General features: G+C 42.6%; 1 protein-coding gene across 1 annotated transcript in view; it reads right to left on the bottom strand.

Moving 5' to 3' along the window:
- The window catches only part of LOC147361900 (ATP-binding cassette sub-family C member 4-like), a 171,412-nt gene that overhangs the window by 145,470 nt on the left and 7,032 nt on the right, over positions 1–18,910 (bottom strand). The window contains exons 2-3 of the mRNA XM_086330241.1: positions 15,300–15,410; positions 14,643–14,763 (exon numbers count right to left, since the gene is read on the bottom strand). Of these exons, the coding sequence (XP_086186367.1) occupies positions 14,643–14,763; positions 15,300–15,410 (232 nt within the window). The remainder of the gene's footprint in view (positions 1–14,642; positions 14,764–15,299; positions 15,411–18,910) is intronic.

Genomic DNA, 18,910 nt, shown 5'->3' with positions numbered 1-18,910 from the left:
TAATTAGAGCTACAAGTTATGCCAATTTTTCTTAACACAAACTTTACTTTTATTATTAGCATGTTAAAAAGCCATCTTGACAAAATGCTACACTCATTGCTAATCTAAAGGAAAAATACACAGATTCACTATTTCCAGTAAGACAACCAGACAAAGTTTTAAGTTAAACCAAAATTTTACATTCAAAGACAATAAAGCCTTAGTATTGGGTTGGCCAAAAAGTTCTTTTGATTTTTAAGTAAAAATAAGAGATACAGTTTTCATTTTCACCAAGAACTTTGTTGAACAATGTATTCAAAATTCTGTTCCACTATCTTTTGCCATTTTTTAGGCAACTTCATAATTCCGTCTTCCCAAAACTTTATATCTTTTTGAGCAAAGAACTATTTCAGGTGCCTTTAACAGTCTTCTGGGGAATTAGAATTTTTTCCATTAAGAGAATTTTGTAAAAAACAAAATAAATGGAAACCTGAAAGTGCAATGTCTGGTGAATATGGCAGATGAGTTAGAATTTCTAGGCCAGGCTGTAACAGTTTTTGCCTGGTCATCAAAGAAATATATGGTCTTACATTATGTATTTTCTGTTGACTAATTCCAACACTTCATCAAGAGCTGCTTTAAGTTGGCCTAATTGGGAGAAGTACTCATTGGAATTAAATGTTTGTTTTTCCAAAAGGAGCTCACAATAGAGGACTCCCTTCCAGTCTCACCCTATACACGTCACCTTCTTTGGATGAATACTAGACTTTGGTGTGGTTGGTGGTGGTTAATTTCATTTACCTCAGGATCTCTTCCATTCAGCATTAGTGTACATTATTCACTTTTCATCACCCATCACAATTTGTTTTTGAAAAGGAGCATTTTATTAATAGTTACATTTCAGTAGAGAATGGTATGCAGAAACATGATCAAGAAGGTCTTTGTATTTCTCCTCGCTCAACTTAGATGATCATGATGGTGTGATTACTCACCAAGAGCCAGACATCCTGGAATGTGAAGTCAACTGGGCCTTAGGAAATATCACTACAAACAAAGCTAGTGGAGTTGATGGAATTCCAGTTGACCTATTTCAAATCCTAAAAGATGATGCTATGAAAGTGCTGCACTCAATATGCCAGCAAATTTGGAAAACTCATCTGTGGCCACAGGACTGGAAAAGGTCAGTTTTCACTTCAGTCCCAAAGAAAGGCAATGCCAAAGAATGCTCAAACTACCGCACAATTGCACTCATCTCACACGCTAGTAAAGTAATGCTTAAAATTCTCCAAGCCAGGCATTAGTAACACATGAACCATGAACTTCCAGATGTTTGGGCTGGTTTTAGAAAAGGCAGAGGAATCAGAGATCAAATTGCCAACATCTGTTGGATCAAAAAAAAAACAAGAGAGTTCCAGAAAAACATCTACTTCTGCGTTATTGACTATGCCAAAGCCTTTGACTGTGTGGATCACAACAAACTGTGGAAAATTCTGAAAGAGACGGGAATACCAGACCACCTGAACTGCCTCTTGAGAAATCTTTATGCAGGTCAGGAAGCAAGTTAGAACTGGACATAGAATAACAGACTGGTTCCAAATCGGGAAAAGGGGTATGTCAAAGCTGTATATCGTCACCCTGCTTATTTAACTTCTATGCAGAGTACATCACAAGAAACGCTGGGCCGGATGAAGCACAAGTTGGAATCAAGCTTGCCAGGTGAAATGTCAATAACCCCAGATATGCAGATGACACCACCCTTATGGCAGAAAGTGAAGAAGAACTAAAGAGCCTCTTGATGAAAGTGAAAGAGGAGAGTGAAAAAGTTGGCTTAAAACTCAACATTCAGAAAACTAAGATCATGGCATCCAGTCCCATCACTTCACAGCAAATAGATGAGGAAACAGTGGCAGACTTTATTTTGGGGGGCTCCAAAATCACCACAGATGGTGACTACAGCCATGAAATTAAAAGATGGTTACTCCTAGGAAGAAAAGTTATGACCAATCTAGACAGCATATTAAAAAGCAGAGACATTACTTTGCCAACAAAGGTCCATCTAGTCAAGGCTATAGTTTTTCCAGTAGTCATGTATGGATGTGAGAGTTGGACTATAAAGAAAGCTGAGCACTAAAGAATTGATGCTTTTGAACTGTGGTGTTGGAGAAGACTCTTGAGAGTCCCTTGGGCTGCAAGGAGTTCCAACCAGTCCATCCTAAAGGAGATTAGTCCTGAGTGTTCAGTGGAAGGACTGGTGCTGAAGCTGAAGCTCCAATACTTTGGCCACCTGATGCAAAGAACTGACTCATTTGAAAAGATGCTGATGCTGGGAAAGATTGAGGGCAGGAGAAGGGGATGACAGAGGATGAGATGTTTGGATGGCATCACTGACTCAATGGACATGAGTTTGGGTAAACTCTGGGAGTTGGTGATGGACAGGGAGGCTGGCGTGCTGCAGTCCATGGGATCGCAGAGTCAGAGACGACTGAGCCACCGAACTGAATTTAACTTTGGTGGAAACCAATCATCAAAGTGATTAATATAACCAAGATGGTGCAATGACTTTCAATGTTTGGTTTTTTTGGATAGTTTGAGTATGTTGGCTATCTCCCATATGATATAACATTGTTGTTCTCAATTAATGTCTAGATTTGATCTCTATCAACTTTAACTGGTCTACTCGACTCCAAAACATCATACACCAAGAAATCTCCAGCATGAAACTTTTTTTTTCCTGTGTTGGGTCTTTATTTTAGCGTGCAGACTTCTCTATTTGGGAAGCACCAGCTTAGTTGCCCTGAGGTATGTGATATCTTAATTCCCCGACCAGGGATCAAACCCGTGAGCCCTGCATTGGAAGTGGTCTTAACCTCTGGACCACCAGGGAAGTCCTCTGATGAGTTTGATTTTGATAGCTCTCTTCAGTCTGTACAAAGTTGAAGAACCCACAAGAGGAAGAGAAGGAGAATTCAAAATTCAAAACATGAAGCATAACTAAAATGCATTTTCTGCTCAACTAACTAGTGCCTGATCAGATTATTTACAGAAAGCTGACCCCATCTCTCAAAAGGCTGTGACACAGAAGCCCTAAACTTCTGTCTTGTTCTACACATATGTTCAAAGGCTGTAATACCTGCCTTACCTTCCACAAGGTCACAGGAGATTTCATCTACTCCAGAGAAAAGAAGACTGTTTAATGGAAAAATTATGAATAAGATGACCATATCAGAGTGATGACCAGTTCTCAAGAACACAAAGGCTCACTATTACATTTCCAGCAAGCTCCATCATTCACACTTGGTGGCACTAAGAGCTTAAGAAGAGCCCCTCATAGATTTTAAAACAGAGTTTATACAGTTTCCTGAGATAGAAGTCTAGAGACTTACACAGAGAAGCAAGAAAGTCAAACTACACATGGCCGTCCCAGCCCAGACATGATCAAGGGCAGCCCAGTGCTGCAGGCTACAAACCTGGGGCTATCCACCAGAAGCCCAGTGGTAACACCTGCCATCCCAAAGTGTCCTAAAACTGTGATTCTCTTTGGGAATCACTGCTGTCTGTTCAGTTCAGTAGCTCAGTAATGTCCAACTCTTTGTGACCCCATGGACTGCAGCATGCCAGGCCTCCCAGTTCATCACTGAGCCCCAGAGCCTGCTCAAACTCATGTCCACTGAGTTAGTGATGTCATCCAACAATCTCATCCTCTGTCATCCCCTTCTCCTCCTGTCTTCAATCTTTTCTAGCACCGGGTTCTTTTCTAAAGAGTCAGATCTTTCCATCAAATGGCCAAAATATTGGAGTTTCAGCTTTAGCATCAGTCCTTCCAATGAATATTCAGGACTGGTTTCCTTTAGGATGGACTGGATGGATCTCCTTGCAGTCCAAGGGACTTTCTAGAGGCTTCTCCAATCAGATCAGATCAGATCAGTCACTCAGTCGTGTCCGACTCTTTTCGACCCCATGAATCGCAGCACGCCAGGCCTCGCTGTCCATCACCAACTCCCGGAGTTCACTCAGACTCACATCCATCGAGTCAGTGATGTCATCCAGCCATCTCATCCTCTGTAGTCCCCTTTTCCTCTTGTCCCCAATCCCTCCCAGCATCAGAGTCTTTTCCAATGAGTCAACTCTTCGCATCAGGTGGACAAAGTATTGGAGTTTCAGCTTTAGCATCATTCCTTCCGAAGAAATCCCATGGCTGATCTCCTTCAGAATGGATTGGTTGGATCTCCTTGCAGCCCAAGGGACTCTCAAGAGTCTTCTCCAACACCACAGTTCAAAAGCATCAATTCTTCAGTGCTCAGCCTTCTTCACAGTCCAACTCTCACATCCATACATGACCACGGGAAAAACCATAGCCTTGACTAGACGGACCTTTGTTGGCAAAGTAATGTCTCTGCCTTTGAATATGCTATCTAGGTTGGTCATAACTTTCCTTCCAAGGAGTAAGTGTCTTTTAATTTCATGGCCGCAGTCACCATATGCAGTGATTTTGGAGCCCAGAAAAATAAAGTCTGACACTGTTTTCACTGTTTCCCCATCTATTTCCCATGAATTGATGGGACCAGATGCAATGATCTTTGTTTTCTGAATGTTGAACTTTAAGCCAACTTTTTCACTCTCCACTTTCACCTTCATCAAGAGGCTTTTTAGTTCCTCTTCACTTTCTGCCATAAGGGTGGTGTCATCTGCGTATCTGAGGTTATTGATATTTCTCCTGGCAATCTTGATTCCAGCTTGTGCTTCTTCCAGCCCAGCGTTTCTCATGATGTACTCTAAACAGGGTGACAATATACAGCCTTGACGAGCTCCTTTTCCTATTTGGAACCAGTCTGTTGTTCCATGTCCAGTTCTAACTGTTGCTTCCTGACCTGCATACAAATTTCTCAAGAGGCAGATCAGGTGTTCTGGTATTCCCATCTCTTTCAGAATTTTCCACAGTTTATTGTGATCCACACAGTCAAAGGCTTTGGCATGATCCAGCGTATGTTGGCAATTTGATCTCTGGTTCCTCTGCCTTTTCTAAAAACAGCTTGAACATCAGGAAGTTCACAGTTCACATACTGCTGAAGCCTGGCTTGGAGAATTTTAAGCATTACTTTACTAGCGTGTGAGATGAGTGCAATTGTGCGGTAGTTTGAGCATTCTTTGGCATTGCCTTTCTTTGGGATTGGAGTGAAAACTGACCTTTTCCAGTCCTGTGGCCACTGCTGAGTTTTCCAAATTTGCTGGTATGTTGAGTGCAGCACTTTCACACCATCATCTTTCAGGATTAGGAATAGCTGAAATGGAATTCTATCACCTCCACTAGCTTTGTTCGTAGTAATGCTTTCTAACTCCCACTTGACTTCACATTCCAGGATGTCTGGCTCTAGGTCAGTGATCACACCATTGTGATTATCTGGGTTGTGAAGATCTTTTTGTACAGTTCTTCTGTGTATTCTTGCCATCTCTTCTTAATATCTTCTGCTTCTGTTAGGTCCATACCATTTCTGTCTTTTATCGAGCCCATCTTTGCATGAAATGTTCCTTTGGTATCTCTGATTTTCTTGAAGAGATCTCTAGTCTTTCCCATTCTGTTGTTTTCCTCTATTTCTTTGCATTGATCGCTGAAGAAGGCTTTCTTATCTCTTCTTGCTGTTCTTTGGAACTCTGCATTCAGATGTTTATATCTTTCCTTTTCTCCTTTGCTTTTCACTTCTCTTCTTTTCACAGCTATTTGTAAGGCCTCCCCAGACAGCCATTTTGCTTTCTTGCATTTCTTTTCCATGGGGATGGTCTTGATCCCTGTCTTCTGTACAATGTCATAAAACTCATTCCATAGCTCATCAGGCACTGTATCTATCAGATCTAGGCCCTTAAATCTGTTTCTCACTTCCACTGTATAATCATAAGGGATTTGATTTAGGTCATACCTGAATGGTCTAGTGGTTTTCCCTACTTTCTTCAATTTAAGTCTGAATTTGGCAATAAGGAGTTCATGGTCTGAGCCACAGTCAGCTCCTGGTCTTGTTTTTGCTGACTGTAGAGAGCTTCTCCATCTTTGGTTGCAAAGAATATAAACAATCTGATTTTGGTGTTGACCATCTGGTGATGTCCATGTATAGAGTCTTCTCTTGTGTTGTTGGAAGAGGGTGTTTGTTATGACCAGTGCATTTTATTGGCAAAACTTTATTAGTCTTTGCCCTGCTTCATTCCATATTCCAAGGCCAAATTTGCCTGTTACTCCAGGTGTTTGACTTCCTACTTTTGCATTCCAGTCCCCTATAATGAAAAGGACATCTTTTTTTGGGTGTTAGTTCTAAAAGGTCTTGTAGGTCTTCACAGAACCGTTAAGCTTCAGCTTCTTCAGCATAACTCGTTCGGGCATAGACTTGGATTACTGTGATATTAATGGTTTGCCTTGGAAACGAACGGAGATCATTCTGTCGTTTTTGAGACTGCAGCCAAGTACTGCATTTCGGACTCTTTTGTTGACCATGATGGCTACTCCATTTTTTCTAAGGGATTCCTGCCCGCAGCAGTAGATACAATGGTCTTCTGAGTTAAATTCACCCATTCCAGTCCATTTCAGTTCGCTGATTCCTAGAATGTCAACATTCACTCTTGCCACCTCTTGTTTGACCACTTCCAATTTGCCTTGATTCACGGACCTGACATTCCAGGTTCTTATGCAATATTGCTCTTTACAGCATCGGACCTTGCTTCTATCACCAGTCACATCCACAGCTGGGTATTCTTTTTGCTTTGGCTCCATCCCTTCATTCTTTCTGGAGTTATTTCTCCACTGATCTCCAGTACCATATTGGGTACCTACTGACCTGGGGAGTTTCTCTTTCAGTATCCTATCATTTTGCCTTTTCATACTGTTCTTGTCCAATAGCACAGTTCAAAAGCATCAATTATTTGGCCCTCAGCTTTCTTTATATTCCAACTCTCACATACATACATGACTACTGGAAAAACCAGAGCTTTGGCTAGATGGACCTTTGTTGGCTATTACTCAGCTGTCTGTTACTCAGTTATTTGATCCTAACATCGCTGCAATTACAGAAGGAGTAAGAGTAATGTCACCTACCTAAAAGAATACTGATAAATGCAACAAATTCAGCAAAAAAAGAGTGCAAAATAAAAGCAGGTCATTACTGCCTAAGTGTCTGGGTTTATCTGCTGAGAGACAGTCTTTAATCACCCAGTTGCGCAAGCAGACTCAATGAGGAGTAATACCAGTTCATGGTCTATAGCTTCTACTCTTCTGTCTGTTCTTGATCCTAATCCTCAACTAGTGAGTAATAAAACAACTGAGAAAATCTTCATTATCAAACTTAAGACTAGCCAAATTAAAACTTTCTGGATAAGCAAGCACAAGATCAAAAATTGTTCCCCAAAACTCTTCATCTTTAACATCAGTCTAAGTTTGATTTGTGAATATTCTTTCCACAAACCAATTGAGAATATGGTTCTTACATCTTCATAAGAATTCTTCACAACTATGAAACCATGATTTTTAAAAAGAGTCCAATATAAAACGACAACATTCAGTCAAGTTTCTACAAGCATCTCAGAGTCTCTGGGGCAGACATTTCTAGGTGGAGTCCTTGGTATTCAGCCTCCTGATAGCCCTTGACTTTTGGACCCCATTTCCTGCTTCTTAGGGGAACTTCTCACAGGGTTAAGTGCTAGAATTTCCCTAGTCAGTATAGTTTCTCCATTACATTTTCACACGCACTTAAAAGTTTTCTTACCCAACTCCACCAACTCTGCTTCATGAGAAAAATTAAGAAAATGAAGAAAACAGAAACAAGCTATATAAGACAAAGAAAAAAAACGCTTGAGTGAAATATATAAGCAGAAAAAAGTGAGCTTGTGGGAAAAATTAAGGGGAAATTTACTTTCAGAAATGGGGGAACAGGTGACAAACAGCAGAGCTGAGACAGATCCAGAGCTAAGGAGGAAAATCAATGAATCTGGGAAAATAATAACCATTATGATGCTAAATATAACTTCACTCCTCCTGACACAGTGGTGTTCATCCTGACTGCATCTTAGCATCACCTGGGATTGGTTAAGAGCACTCTGAGGCCTGAAGCCAAGCCTCCAAAAACTGGTTTAGATTCAACTGATTAAAGATGGACCCTGAAGTTCCCTCTCCCTGGAAGATTCTGGATGTAGAATCTAATCCCATGTAAGCATCTGCTATTCTCCTGCATCATCAGGGCATCTGGGCCTGGAGGGGCCATGAACTTGCTTTGAAGAACTTAAAAGTACCACAGAGGGTTTTAACCCAAGTTCCATGTTACATATCATGCTTCTAAGAAAACTCCTTATGAACCCAAACTCATGAGACTTCAATGATGAAATTCAGACCTTCCATCTGACATCACAGAAAAAAAAAATGTTTATAAAATATTTTATTTCCAAAATAAAAATATGAATCAAATTTTGTTACGTTACATCTAAAGAGGGGGAAGAATTAGAATGCAACAAGGATACCGATCTTCTTTAAAAATAGCCTCTTTTATTGATTTGAAATTGAAATTGTGAAAACATTATACAGAATTGTAATTACAAAACAATCAAGTTTTCAAAATCAATTCCTTAAATTTCAGAGTAAAATGAAACAAAAGCTATATCCATCCAGTAGATTGGCAAAGTTATACAAAAAAGAATTATTAAAAGTGGTTTTTTAAAAAATTATTTGAAAACACATTCCCTGTGTGATATGCCTATCTAAGAACAATATGAACAGCAACAAAGACAACAAAAAAAGCTTCCAAAATCACATTATGTTTAATAGTGTTGATACTATAAGATTTTTAAATTACTAATTATGTTGGTATCATTGAGAACTGGGATTAAGTGAAGTCGCTCAGTCGTGTCCAATTTTTTGCGACTAGCCTGCCAGGCTCCTCTGTCCATGGAATTTTCCAGGCAAGAATACTGGAGTGGGTTGCCATGCCCTCCTCCAGGGGACCTTCCCAACCTAAGGATTGAATGTGAGTCTCTTGCACTGCAGGCAGACTCTTTACCATCTGAGCCACCATTAGGCATGGCAGAAAAAAGAATAGATGATGAGAGGAAAAGAGATACCAATCTAAGAGTAAAAAGATAAAGCAAAAGCACTACTGTCCTGAATCAGATTTAGATTGGAAATACCCATATAAACTCAGCATCTGTTCATCGTAAACAATGTATTCTAGCTTTATTCAATGAAAAAACTGAGAAACACTAGCCAACCCAACAGCAATGAGCACCCCTAGTGCCCAGGCCATAGAATCTAAATACCATTTCCCACTAGAAGGAGCCAAGGGCTGCTTGGAGAAATTGAGATTCCAGGGCTGGAGCAAATTTGTACTTAAGGATGCACAGCTTTTTGTGTGTGTAAAGATAAACCAGAAACTTGTTGTCACACCAGAAAGCAAAAAAATTAGCAAAGATGTCTACAGTATACACAAAAGACAGGAGTCCTGGGAAGAAACCTATTCTATCCTTAATGGCAGAGGCTGGTTTCACAAAGGGCTTAGAAAACTCATTGCTGTTTACAGGCCATCATGCAGAATAAGAACTCTTGAGAAAAGTCACTTCTAGAAGCCAACTTTTCTGAACAGAAATTAAAAGTTTCACTTCTAAGCAGAATTTTTAATTTTTAACCATGATGAAGGCAATCTTTTTTAAAAAAGTAGTCACCTCTTTCCTTGATTATTAAAGAAAATGGATTGAGGGGGATTAGAGGATGAGTGAAATAGGTAAGGGAGATTAAGAGGCACAAACTTCCAGTTATAAAACAAATAAGTTGTGGGAATGTAATGTACAAGATAGGAAATATAGTCAATAACATTGGAAAACTTTGTATGGTGACCGAGGGTAACTAGACTGATCTGGGTGATCATTTTATAATGTACAAAAATATTGAATTACTATGCTATACACTTGAAACTAATATAATACTGTAAGTCAATCATACTTCAATTTAAAAAAAATAATTTTTCAATGAGACAGTAAAAATACAGTTTTTTTTTAATGAATTGAAAAGCATCACCCTCATATATGTCCCAAGGTCGTCACTGTGGATATTACTGACATCCGATGGCTCATGGTGTGCTCTCAAGAATCAGCAGGGCAGGTCTGCTCTGCAGGTTCCCATCCACTTGGCTCAGTGACCTCTCCTACTCTCCCTTGCTGTGTGGTGCTCAGTGGTTGCTCTGAGCCCACAGTATCTCTGCCACCAGCAGCCACTCCTCAGCCTGCCGGGTTGAGCAGAAGTGAGGGATACATGGAAGAAAGGGTTGGGAAATAAATGCAAAGACCACTCAGCTATTGGGGAACCAGCCCTGAGTCCAGGTACAAAGCCCACTTTGGGACACAGAGGGTTCTCTTTACTTCCTGCCCATCAGCTGAGCTTCAAAGTGAAGATTTACACAATTATGTGACTTCCTATAGCCTCTACCTAAAACAGAGACAACCAGCAAAAGTGACCTTGGATAAAGGTCAGTGATTAGAGAAAGCTGGCCATTTCTAAAGTTTCCAAGAAGAAGATATAAAACCTGGCCACTCCTCCCCACTCAGGGGAAGGGAGTGAGTGAACCCACTGAGGCTCTTCAAGGTCACCCCATTTACACTATGGCAGGTGAAAACTTCATCTCAGAGAGAAGCCCTGATGACCTGGGGTGGTGGTCTCTGTGTCTCTGGTCCAGGAAGAGCTTTCAGGCTCCTCTTCTCCACCCTGAGGGCCCCAGGCAGGCAGAGACTGTTCTCCCCAACCAAGTTCCCCATGGAGGTACACACAGGGGCCAGGCTTGCTGGGCATTCCCTGGCTGTTCTGTTCTAATTAGGGGTGACCCGCATGGGCTCCAGGTTGAACATTAGCCTGGTACTTGTTTCCTCAGCATTATGATCACTCCTGAATTCTCACAGGACAGAGGTTTCACACTTTGAAGTCCTAACCCCAAAAGCCTTGCCCTGGACTCGCATCATCCTGCCTCTTCCCACTGGTGCTGCCAGGAGGGTTTGCACTGTTGTTGGTCACAGCACTGTCTGGGAACCATGGGTAACCCCTGAGTTGTCCTGTGCACCAGAGGAATTAAAAGAGGGCAGGAGGTCACAGACTAAATGTGTTCACATTTTAGAGAATCCTGAGTTGAGTTTAGATCTTCCACTATCTAAAATTATCACCACTTCGGGATGGTAATGAGGGCAAGGTTAAAGGGCTCCTGGTCCATCTGAACACAGCATAATGTTGCTTCTGGCATCAACATCCTAGTCAAATTTGGCATCCAGGGGACATGGACACCTGAACTCTACCCTCATTTATGATCCCAAATCTGACTTCCTGCTCCAGGAAGTTCTTGGCATCCTATTTATTATCTTTAGACATAGTTCAGGATGCATGTGTCTGAAACCATAAATACAAAGCTCTAAAGACAAGCCTTTCTGACCCTAGATGACCTCTCATCTAGGGTCAAATGAACAAAGATGAACAGGCTTGTAAGTCAGAGAGCCCGAAGTGGAACCTCAATTTGTTCTTTATGCTTTTTTTTTTAAATTTTATTTTATTTTTAAACGTTACAATATTATATTGGTTCTGCCATATATTGAAATGAATCCGCCACAGGCATACATGCGTTCCCCATCCTGTACCTTCCTCCCTCCTCCGTCCCCATACCATCCCTCTGGGTCGTCCCAGTGCACCAGCCCCAAGCATCCAGTATGGTGCATCGAACCTGGACTGGCGACTCATTTCATATATGATATTATACATATTTCAATGCCATTCTCCCAAATCATCTCACCCTTTCCCTCTCCCACAGAGTCCAAAAGACTGTTCTATACATCAGTGTCTCTTTTGTTGTCTCATATACAGGGTTATTGTTACCATCTTTCTAAATTCCATATATATGCATTAGTATACTGTATTGGTGTTTTTATTTCTGGCTTACTTCACTCTGTATAATAGGCTCCAGTTTCATCCACCTCATTAGAACTGATTCAAATGTATTCTTGTTAATGGCTGAGTAATACTCCATTGTGTATATGTACCACAGCTTTCTTATCCTCTGTGATCACAGGCATCCTATGTAACTACTTGGACTTAGAGTCCTCTCTTCTAAAATAGGGGTAATATGAAACCTACAACTTCATTGAGTTAGTCCAAGGAATAAAAGTGATATTACACATACAGTGCACATAGCAGTTCCTGATACATAACTAATTTTGAGTACTTACTATTGTTACTCAGTTCAGTTCAGTCGCTCAATCGTGTCCAACTCTTTGCGACCTCATGCATCGCAGCATGCCAGCCCTCTCTGTCCACTGCTATCTCCCGGAGTTCACTTAAACTCACGTCCATGGAGTCGGTGATGCCATCCAGCCATCTCATCCTCTGTCGTCCCCTTCTCCTCCTGCCCTCAATCCCTCCCAGCATCAGAGTCTTTTCCAATAAGTCAACTCTTCGCATGAGGTGGCCAAAGTACTGGAGTTTCAGCTTTAGCATCGTTCCTTCCAAAGAACACCCAGGGCTGATCTCCTTCAGAATGGACTGGTTGGATCCCCTTGCAGTCCAAGGGACTCTCAAGAGTCTTCTCCAACACCACAGTTCAAAAGCATCAATTCTTCAGTGCTCAGCTTTCTTTACAGTCCAACTCTCACATCCATACAATGACCACTATTGTTCCTACTGCACTACTAATAGTATTTTTGTTGCCACCACCATGACTACTGAGTATGAGCCCCTGTTACTGCTACTAGAACTTCTAGTACTACAGAGGATGAGCTCCCTTGTTTTCAAGGTCCTCTACTCCCCACTTCTCTGCCATGACCACCCAACAACCAGCCTCCTGAAGGAGGGGCCAGGGGCTGTACCAACTGACAACTGACACAGCCCCCAGGCCTGGCCTTCCTGGATCCCCAGCAGGAAGTGTTACTAGGGCTGGACAACTTTGAAATCAACAGTCCACCCCACCCTTCACAAGGCACTTCAATATCTCAGTGGTAAGAGCCTTGTCTAAAGTGGCACTCTGCCACACACACCTGTTCCCACCCTCTGGCACAATGGTCAACCCACCTTTATCATCAAGGAGAACTCCATCTCCCAGGACCACCCAGTCCCCTGGGAACTGACAGATTCTCTGTCTCTCCAGTTGTGTGGGGTGGACTTCACCTGCCCAGCTGCCCACTGCCTGCAGTGCCTTTTAGTAAACACAGCCTTTAAACAAGAGCCATGCCACCCACCTGTAAACCACCTTGCCCATCCACCTTACCCCCAACACAATGGACTGATGACAACTTACACCTTCTCCACCTAAAACACCCCTTTCACAACAACTGCATCTTCCATCCCTTCTGCTCTCACACACTCACAGCCCACCCATGTCCCTAAGGCAGCACTAAGGGACCATGGAGAGCATGAGCCACCCAGGGGGGTCCGCAGCAGACCTCCAGAAGGCTCAGCCAGAACAGGGGGCTGACGGCACTGTGTCCCCAGGTGGATGTGTCTCACTGCGGGGTCTTGACCCAGGATCTTCAGGGTCATGGAGGTCACTGACCTCATGGCTTTCTGTCTCTGGTTTTCTCCTGCAGATCCCCTCCTACACCTTCTGCCAGTGCCAGGATACCAAGACTCTCCTCTCAACCGGCAATCCATCCCTACAGTCAGGACTGAAACCAGCATAGATGGTGCATGGATTCTCCATAATTCATGGTGAAGCTGGAGCTCCTCCCCACGGGGGTCTCTGACCTGGGTGACCTGGCCCACGGGGAGGGAGTAGCCCAGGGAAGGGTGTGCTCTTGGAGCTCTGGCATCTTCTGCCCAGATGCAGGGCCCCAGGTCCTATTCCACTGGAAAGGGAGAGACAATGATCCCTTCTTAGCAAAGAATTTATCAGATGTGTCCTGGGCAAGTTAACAATTAATTGCTGAGTGACTATAAAATGTCTTACGTTTTGGGCTCAGGTCCAAGTTTACTTCCTCCAAACCAGGAAGCACGTATTCCTTGAGGTTGTAGGATCTTCTCTTTCTCAAGGATCACTTTTAGCATTTATATCATTTACTGAGCACTAACAATGTCCTGCTGCTGCTGCTGCTAAGTTGCTTCAGTTGTGTCCACCTCTGTGCGATCCCATAGATGGCAGCCCACCAGGCTCCCCTGTCCCTGGGATTCTCCAGGCAAGAACACTGGAGTGGGTTGCCGTTTCCTTCTCCAATGCGTGAAAGTGAAAAGTGAAAGTGAAGTCGCTCAGTCCTGTCGGACTAGTAGCGACCCCATGGACTGCAGCCTACCGAGCTCCTCCATCCACGAGATTTTCCAGGCAAGAGTACTGGAGTGGCTTGCCGTTGCCTTCTCCATATGGTATAAAATGTCAGTGCCATCCTTCCACAATACTATGTTTTAATTGGTTAAAAGAAAAACATTGGCTTGGCAAAAAGTTCATTCAAGTTTTCCCATAAGCTGAAAGAATTTTTTGGCCAACCCAACTGTAATCCCCTGGAGCATTTGTCTTTAAGCACCTGTCCATTCTAAAAGTAAATACAACCACTGAACTACATCGTGATTCACAGACAAGTTTTAACTTCAGACCTTAAACCACTGTCCTCTCTCCCCACCATCTCATCCATCTCAGTACTGATCTGCACACACTGAGAAGCAAAGCACAGTGTGGAAAAGCTTTTACCTCAAGAAACGTAAGTAGTCCCAGAATGAAATAGAATTTCCAGTAACACTTGATGATTGCTTTCTTTAAAGAAGGCTCCCGTGCATCTTTCTTGGCTCTCAAAACTTCTCGATCCCAGTACCTGTGATGAGAAACAAGCACAGTGAAGAAGAGCCCTGCTCAGGTAAAACGGGGGCGGGAAGAGCAGAAGACGAGCCTGCACTACAGGGCGCTCTGCGGCTGCCCCATAGATGCTAGCTAATGGGTCACAAGGTGCCTGAAGGATGAGCGGTGTAGACCGAAGCACCTGAAAAAGTACAAGACCAGGCCTTGAGGGAGAAGTGTTAGTCTCAGAAAACAAGTTCCTGCCAAGCTTTGCTGGACTCAGTTCACGAGCAGCTCAGGAGGGCAGACTCCCAGGGACCCCATCTCCGGGGACAGAGCTTGGCCTCCAGGGCCGTGGCTGTGGGCTCCCTCCACACCCACAGATGTACAGGGAACATGGGCTCCCCCAGCCTCCAAAGTGGGCTGAGCCCATGGTCAGCCTGAGGGGGTGAGTGTGCAGTGTCAGGGGAGGAGGCTCAGAAGAACCCAGAGGAAGCAAAGCCTCCCCGACACCTTTAGCCCCATGTGGAAATCCTCACACTCCCTCCCCTTCTCCCTGATGTCTGTGCTTACCCTTGCAGCTCTTCTCCAAGGTGCTGGGAGCGATCTTCCGGAAGCACTGAGTACAAATCATCTGGTTTTAATTTCCGTTCATAACCAATTTTAAACAAGGGGTTTAGCCACCTGTTAAAAATTAAAAGGACAGTGACATATATCTAAATTACATAGCTCTAATTAGAATCCTACAGTGATGGGCTTTGTTAAAAAAAAACTATATTTTAAATATATAGATATGGTGGAATAATTGGATATGTGTTTACACACTCACACACAGAGACATACACACTCCCTAACTCTGTAGGCTGAGAGGCCCCGGAAGCAATGACACATTGTTAGCAAAGAGCATGCCATCCCCCCGATCTTGGGGTTTTGTTTAACATACACAATTACAATTTTTTTCTTGTGGGAAGGACTCTTAAGTTCTACTCTCTTATCAGCTTTCAAATATTCAATACAGTAGGATTAACTATAGTCACCAGACTGGACATTACACCTTCATGAAAGTGAAAGTCGCTCAGTCGTGTCCGACTCTGCAACCTCATGGACTATACAGTTCATGGAATTCTCCAGGCCAGAATACTGGGGTAGGTAGCCATTCCCTTTTCCAGGGGATCTTCCCAACCCAGGGATCAGACCCAGGTCTATCGCATTGCAGGCAGCAATTCCACGAACTGTATAGTCTATGGGGTCACAAAGAGTTGAACATGACCGAGGGACTTTCACTTTCACGAGGATGTAATGTGCAGTCTGGTGACTATAGTTAATCCTACTGTATAACTTATTTTATAATGGAAGTTTGTGTCCTTTGGCCCCCTTCACCCAGGTCTTGGCTTTGTAATATCCTTCTTGCCTAAAAGGAACCAACTGAAGAAATGACTGGTTCCAAGGTTGAGGCTGTGTGTGTCAGCACTGATAATTCTGTTTTTTTCACTGTAATATAAGTGCCTGACATGAAGCTTTAGAGACATCCATGTCAAAGACATCCATCTCCAGTGAACATGTGACAGCTACACGATGAGATAAACAGCCAGGCCACCCCACCTGTGAAGTTCCCGCTTTAGAAAGCTCTGGTTGACCTGATAACAGACCATCTCACTGACTGTTTGCTTCTCCCTTCCAGCACTTTAATTCCCACTCTTATTTTTAAAATTCATCAATAAAGAGTGAAACTTTAAAATCATAGACACCCCACCCTCAACCCCAAAAAGGCAGAACCCCAAGTCCAAGCTTGCTCATGAGCTCTCTCTTTCCACCCAGGACCTCGCTGTGTCACCCCAGGGGTGCCTTGTATCCTCTGGGGCATGTGAGTGATACACCTTGGCATTTCAAAGTTCCCTGACGGTTGTCGCTGAGATGTATCTCACAATCCTAAGAACCACAAGGACCGATCCAGCCACAACACAGACTGCAAAAGGAGAATTTCTGTGGGGGCTTCTCATAACTAGTATGAGTCCTGGTGAGCAGAGCCCCAGGCAATCCCAGCAAAAGCCTCACCATCTACAGGCCAAGACCAACAGGCAGAGAAAGTCCAAGATGGGTCTGGGACATCTTGTGCCATAAAATAAGGAAGCACTCAAGGATTCATGAGGATGTGTAGAAGGACAGAGAAGCTTGGATGGCTCTTGCTAGACAAATCTGGGATACTTTGAGCATCCAAACAAATAAATGGCAATTAACCTTAATCCAGTAAATAATGAAAGAATCCATGAATCCTTAGTGCTACATAAACAGGAGAGAAAGTAAAACTCTTGCAAACAAATGCAAACAAACATAAAAGGAGTAATCAGTTACTTTTAAGTTGTGTACATAACTGAAAATGTACTATACTGAATAATTTTTAAATTGTTTTGTGATTCAATCTGTAAACTATGTATCCCAAGATATGTCTGTTCTATACAGATGCTTAGTCCCTTGTGCAAATCAAGTGCTGGTCCAAAAGACTGCTGAAATTTTATATGCTTACTGATATTTTACACTTTTTTATCCTGCATGTCCTGCAACCTTGTAAGTCTGCACAATAAAAATGTTTAACAATTCAGAAAAAAAAGGAACAATCAAGTCAGAAAATCATCAATGGAAATTAAAAATAGTGTGTGAAAGCTTGAAGCAGAGATATTTACATAATCTCAAATGATCTCTCTGCAATTATTTATTATAAAGGGAAAAAAACAGTAACTGTACAGATGATCCCACCAAAAAACTTATTCAGATCGATTATGCATTATTTAAATGATAATAGCATGCAGAGGCAGTCCATTGGTAAACACCATTTTACTGATGTGTCAGGGTAAGGAAATTTCCAAGGCCAGACAATAATAACCCATGGATAGAGATCAAACCAGTCAGTCCTAAAGAAATCAACCCTGATTATTCATTGGAAGGCCTGATCCTGAAGTTCCAATACTTTGGCCAACCTGATGCAAAGAGCTGACTGATCGGAAAAGACCCAGATTCTGGGAAAGATTGAAGGCAAAAGGAGAAGAGGGCAGCAGAAGACGAGATGGTTAGATAACATCACCGACTCAATGGACATGAAATTGAGCAAACTATGGGAGAGAGTAAAGGACAAGGAAGCCTGGTGTGCTGGTCCATGGGGTCCTGAAGTCAGACATGGTTGAACAACTGAATAACAATGACAGAGATCACATTTCTTCTATCCTGTTATTCCTAGGACAACATGGGTATAGATGCTTAAGAACTATTTGTTGAACGTATGAATATCCATGACTCATTAAAGAAGTGATAAGATAGACTGAACTTCAGATTTTACTAATCCAGGTACCTTGGCACATCTAAAGAGCCCTGGTCCAGGAGTCAGAATACTGGACTCTAGTCCCAGCAATGGTGCTGAGCACCCAGGACCTCAGCTGTCCTCTGCTCCACGTCTCCACTCCAGTTCAGCATCTCCATGACCTTTAACATCTCTAGGTCTCAGTTTCCTTCTGAAACAATGGTGCACATCTAGGAGCTTTACCACTAAGCAGGTTTGACACAAGTTGGGTGATTTATTCCACACGTGTCCCCTATATAAAATGTCCCCTATATAAAATGCTCAGGGAATTAACACTGGGACTTACCCAGATGATGACACCCTGCCCCCAAAGTGAAAGCATTAGTCACTCAGTTGTGTCCAACTCTTTGTAACCCCATGATCTGTCTAGGCAAGAATACTGGAGTGGGTAGCCATTCCCTTCTCCAGGGGATCTTCTCAACCCAGGGACTGAATCAGGTTCTCCTGCATTACAGACAGACTTTTTACCATCTGAGCTACAAGGGAAGCCCATAAAACACCCTCTTTAAAATTCTGCTTGAGGAGGAAAAAATGCTCAACATCAAAATATCTTTGGATCCTGCTTCCTTAACTTTTGATGGTTAACATTTATTTATAGCATTAAATAATGTTCAAAATGTGGCATTTATTTTTTAATTAAATTTTTTATTTTGTAAAGGAGTATATTCAACTGACGACATGGTAGTTTCAGGAGGACAGCAAAGGGACTGAGCCATACATACACATGTATCCATTCTCCCCCAAACCCCACTCCCATCCAGGCTGCCACATAACACTGAGTAGAGTTCCCTGTGTGATACAGTAGGTCTTTGTTGGTTATCCATCCTAAATA

This window comes from Bos grunniens, chromosome 12 (assembly GCF_055505025.1).
Source record: "Bos grunniens cultivar Pamir isolate PY7600 chromosome 12, Bosgru_T2T1.0, whole genome shotgun sequence".
Taxonomy (NCBI): domain Eukaryota; kingdom Metazoa; phylum Chordata; class Mammalia; order Artiodactyla; family Bovidae; genus Bos; species Bos grunniens.
Note: the sequence above shows the minus strand (reverse complement) of the source record. Positions and strands in the feature narration are given on the sequence as shown.